Below are 5000 nucleotides of genomic sequence, written 5' to 3' on the forward strand. Positions count from 1 at the left end.
GACACTATGGGACAATTTAGCACGGCCAATCCACCCTAACCTGCACATCCCTGGACACTATGGGACAATTTAGCATGGCCAATCCACCCTAACCTGCACATCCCTGGGCACTATGGGACAACTTAGCACGGCCAATCCACCCTAACCTGCACATCCCTGGGCACTATGGGACAACTTAGCACGGCCAATCCACCCCACACAGACAGATGCCCGAGAGTGGGATCAAACCTGAGTCCCTGGTGCCGTGAGGCAGCAGGGTTAACCCAGTGAGCCACCGTACCACCCCTCAACACCTTAAAGCACCTCCAGTTTTAGATTCCCAGACCCCAAGGAAAAGACCTTGGCTATTCATTCTGTAGGTGACCTTTATAAATCTTTCTAAAAAGTCAGCCCTCAGCCTCTGACACTCCAGGGAAAACAGCGCCAGCTCTCCCTACAGCTCAAACCCTCCAACCCCCCGACAACATCGTTGTCAATCCTGTCTGGAGAATGTGGAGTGGGAGGACAGAGAGAGAGAGAGAGTGAGAGAGAGAGGTACAATCCCAGTGAATGGAATACGAAACCCTCCTGAACCATACTGGAGAGACAAAACAGTCAGACAGCAACACCCAGCCTGTACCCTGCAATACAGGGTCCCTCACTTAAAAGCACGTTAAAACAAAACAATCATTCAGTCAGAGAGAGTAAACCAGGTTCCTCACCCATGAGAGATATCTCTTCATTGGTGTTCTGCCCCAGCTCCCAGCTGGCCACGCTGTCTGGTGTCTTGCCCAGAAAGGTCTCCATGCACTGCAGCCGCTCCATAGCCATTGCTCAGGGTCTGTCCTTGTCTCTGTGTTTGAGTTGAGAGTGTGTCAGTCAGTCTGAGACTCCCTCGCCTGGTCACCAGAGCGAGCTGCTTTATAAGTCCAGACTGAGGACCTCCCCAAACGAGCCAAGACTTGATAGCCCTGGTCAAACTCTTGTCCCCTCCCCTTAGTCACACCTTCCCAGGTCTAATCCACAAAAGGAGACAAATAAATGCTCCCAACCACACACACACACAAACACACACGGATTTATAGACAAGCCTGCAGGAGAGAATTTACCCTTTTTACACAATGCACATTTTCACCAAAAGACCTAATCTCAAATAAACCAGGGGAAGGACAATATTAGTCACAGGAGCGGGAGGGAGGGAGCTGGTGATCAGAAGTTGCAGAGTCTGAAATCATCAGAAATGAATTTTAAAGTGCTGGGGGGAGGGGGGGGGGAAATCACAGTTTTATCCTATCTCTGCTGGGTGACTCATTGTTCAAGTCAAACCCTGTGGATCCATCTCCCAAAGCTTACAGGACACACCTGCCAGAGCTCAGCTTAGGGGCATTGTGTCCCATAGAGAGGAGAACACGTCCGAAAGATGATGCTGGTGCCGGTGTTGAGCTGGGGTGGACAAAGTTAAATATCACACGACGCCAGATTATAGCCCAACAGGTTTATTTGAAATCACAAGCTTTTGGAGAGTTGCTCCTTCATCAGGTGAAGCATTAAAGATGGGGAGAGAGAGAGAGAGAGAGAGAGAGGGTGCAGAAGCAATTTACATGAAGGGTTCCGGGGGATGAGAAACCTCAGGGACGGGGATAGAGTGAAGATGCTGGGGGCCGCTCCCCCTCAGTGAGGGGAAGGCCGAGAGAGGGAGAGGTTTTCAAAATCACGGAGCGGGGAGAGGGGGTGGGGGGAGTGGTTAGGCAGAGGCTGTTCCCCCTCGGAAAAGGAACAAGAACGGGAGAGGGGGGGGGGTGTCGATTTAAAATGAGGGGCAAACAACACGAGGGTGATGTTCCTGGGTCAGGACATGGGTCCCGTGGAGTTTTGTACTGATTGAAGTTTGTTGGGGGGTGGGGTTCTTGCTGGTGAGAGGTGAGGATTGTGTTGGAATTGTCCAGGCCTGAGGTAGCCGCCCATACACACACCCACTCACACACGTGCACACTCATACCCATACACACACACACACTCACACACACTCTCACACTCACTCCCACACATACAAACTCATACCCATACACACACACTCACACCCATTCTCACACTCACTCACACACGTACACACTCATACCCATATACACACACACACTCACACCCACTCTCACACTCACTCACACACGTACACACACTCATACCCATACACACACACGAACACCCACTCTCACACTCACTCACACACGTACACTCATACCCATATACACACACACACTCACACTCACACACACTCTCACACTCACACCCATAGAAGCACACTCTCACATTCACACCCATACACACACTCACGCACACTCACACCCATACACACACACTCACATACACTCACATACACACTCACACACATTCATATTCACACACACTCACACACACACTCACTCACACACACCCATACCCATACACACACACACTCACACTCACTCATACCCATACACACACTCACACACACTCACATACACACTCACACATATACCCATACACACACTCACACACTGTCTCACACTCACATGCATACTCACACACACTCATACTCACACACTCACACACACTCACACACACACTCACATACACACTGTCTCACACACAGAGACACAATCACACACCCATACACACACTCATACCCATATAACCACTCACACACACACTCATGCCCATACACACTCATACCCATACACACACTCATACGCACACACTTACACACATGCCCAGACACACACTCACACACTCATACATGCACACATACACGCGTACTCATACCCACACACACACTCACATACACTCATACCCATACACACACTCATACTCACACACACACATGCCTATCCACACACTCACACACACACTCATACCCATACACATGCTCACATACATATCCATACACACATTCATACTCACACACATTCACACACACACATATCCATACACACATTCATGCACACTCACACCTATACACACACTCACACACACTCATATCCATACACACCCTCACACACACCCATACCCATACACACACTCATACACACTCACACCTATACACACCCTCACACACACTCTCCCACACACACACTCACAAACACACACAGACACTCTCTCACACATGGTCTCTGTCTCACACACAGAGAAATTCTCTCTCTCTCTCACACACACACACACACACACAAAACGAGGGTGGATGTGAGGGAAACTGTTTCCAACCAGCAAGGGGGTTAGGGGGTGAGAGACACTGCCTGGAAATGTAGGGGGTAGTGCTCCACAGGAAGTGAGGAACCTTCAGTCTGAGGGAGAAAGTGCAAAAAAGAAGAATAGAAACAGGGAGAGGGAGAATCAGAGGAAAGCAGGAAAAGACAGAGAGAGGAACAACGGAGGGAGCGAGAGTTAGAGACAGACGGGGAGGAAGAGGAGAGAGAGAGAGAGAGAAAGTGAGGAAGGGACAGAGAGGTCGAGGGGGAGAGAAAGAGAGATGGAGGGGTAGAGACATAGCAAGGCAGAGAACAACAGAGCGATAGCGATGGACAGACAGTGAGTGAAAGAGAGCGAGAGAGAGAGATTGTGGGAGGATTGAGGAAAAGAGAGAGGAAGACAGGCAGTCAGGGAGGGAGGGAGAGAGAAATACTCAGGAGATCGAGAGACAGGGAAGGAGTTGGAGGGAAAGACAGAGGATGAGACAGAAAGAGAGAGAGGGTGAAGGGAAGGAGAGAATGTGTGTGTGTGAGAGAGAGAGGGTAGAGGGAAGGAGAGAATGTGTGTGTGAGAGAGAGAGAGTGAAGGGAAGGAGAGAATGTGTGTGTGAGAGAGAGAGAGGGTAGAGGGAAGGAGAGAATGTGTGTGTGAGAGAGAGAGAGTGAAGGGAAGGAGAGAATGTGTGTGTGAGAGAGAGAGAGTGAAGGGAAGGAGAGAATGTGTGTGTGAGAGAGGGTAGAGGGAAGAATGTCAGAGACATAAAGAGACAGAGAAAGACACATAGAGAGAGAGGATGGAGTGAAGGAGAGAATGCGAGACAGAAAAAGAGACAGCGAGTGAGGGGGCAGAGGGAAGGAGAGAATGTGAGAGACAGAGAGAGAAAGAGAGACAAAGAAAAAGTAAGGTGTCACAGCGAGAGAGCGGTGAAAGTGTGGAAGACAGTTTTGGGACTGGAATCTGTCAGTGGAGAACAACAGGAGCTAATCGTATTAGTCTGAAATAAGGCAGAGCCAAATCTTCCTCCCCTTCCCCCTCCTCCAGTTAAAGGAAGATCCCACAGCCAGCACAGCAAGGGCCCAGGCTGAGCTGGGATGGGGGAGCATTCCGCAAACTGGGGGCCCCTTCTGTTGGGTGGGTGGGGCTGTAGAGGTGTGTGTGCGTGTGTGAGAGAGAGATAGTGTGTGTCTATGTGTGTGTGAGAGAGTGTGTCTGTCTGTGTGTGTGGGTGTGTGTGTGTGAGAGTGTGTCTCTGTGTGTGTGTCTGTGGGTGTACGTGTGTCTGTGTGTGTGTGAGAGAGTGTGTCTGTCTGTGTGTGTGGGTGTGTGTGTGTGAGAGTGTGTGTCTGTGTGTGTGTCTGTGGGGGTGTGGGGGTGTGTGAGAGGGAGTGTGTGTCTGTGAAGGTGGGTGTGAGAGTGTGTGTCTGTGTGCGTCTGTGGGGGGGTGTCTGTGTGGGGGTGGGGGGGTGGGTGTGTCTCTGTTTGTATGTGTCTGTGTGTGTGTGAGTGTGTGTCTGTGTGTGGGTGTGTGTGTGTGAGAGTGTGTGTCTGTGTGTGTGTGAGAGGAAAGTGTGTCTGTATGTGTGTGGGTGTGTGTGTGTCTTGGCGTGTGAGAGAGAGAGTGTGTGTGTGTGTGTGTGAGTGTGTGTCTGTGTGTGTGAGAGTGTGTGTCTGTCTGTGTATGTGTGTCTGTGTGTGGGAGTGTGTGTCTGTGTGTGTGTGAGAGTGTGTGTGTGTGTGTCTGTGAGTGTATGTGTGTGAGTGTGTGTGTGTCTGTGTGTGAGAGTGTGGGTGTGTTTGTG

The 5000-nt window shown here is 50.5% G+C and overlaps 1 protein-coding gene across 1 annotated transcript in view; it reads right to left on the bottom strand.

The window, feature by feature from the left end:
- Positions 1 to 810, bottom strand: part of LOC148136207 (paired box protein Pax-6-like) — a 13417-nt gene extending 12607 nt beyond the window's left edge. The window contains exon 1 of the mRNA XM_087983845.1: positions 702 to 810. Within this exon, the coding sequence (XP_087839971.1) occupies positions 702 to 810 (109 nt within the window). The remainder of the gene's footprint in view (positions 1 to 701) is intronic.
- Between the last annotated feature and the right edge of the window lie 4190 nt (positions 811 to 5000).

Source organism: Chiloscyllium plagiosum, unplaced genomic scaffold (assembly GCF_037043375.1).
Source record: "Chiloscyllium plagiosum isolate Xiang-an unplaced genomic scaffold, Cpla_swu_hap1 HiC_scaffold_46, whole genome shotgun sequence".
Taxonomy (NCBI): domain Eukaryota; kingdom Metazoa; phylum Chordata; class Chondrichthyes; order Orectolobiformes; family Hemiscylliidae; genus Chiloscyllium; species Chiloscyllium plagiosum.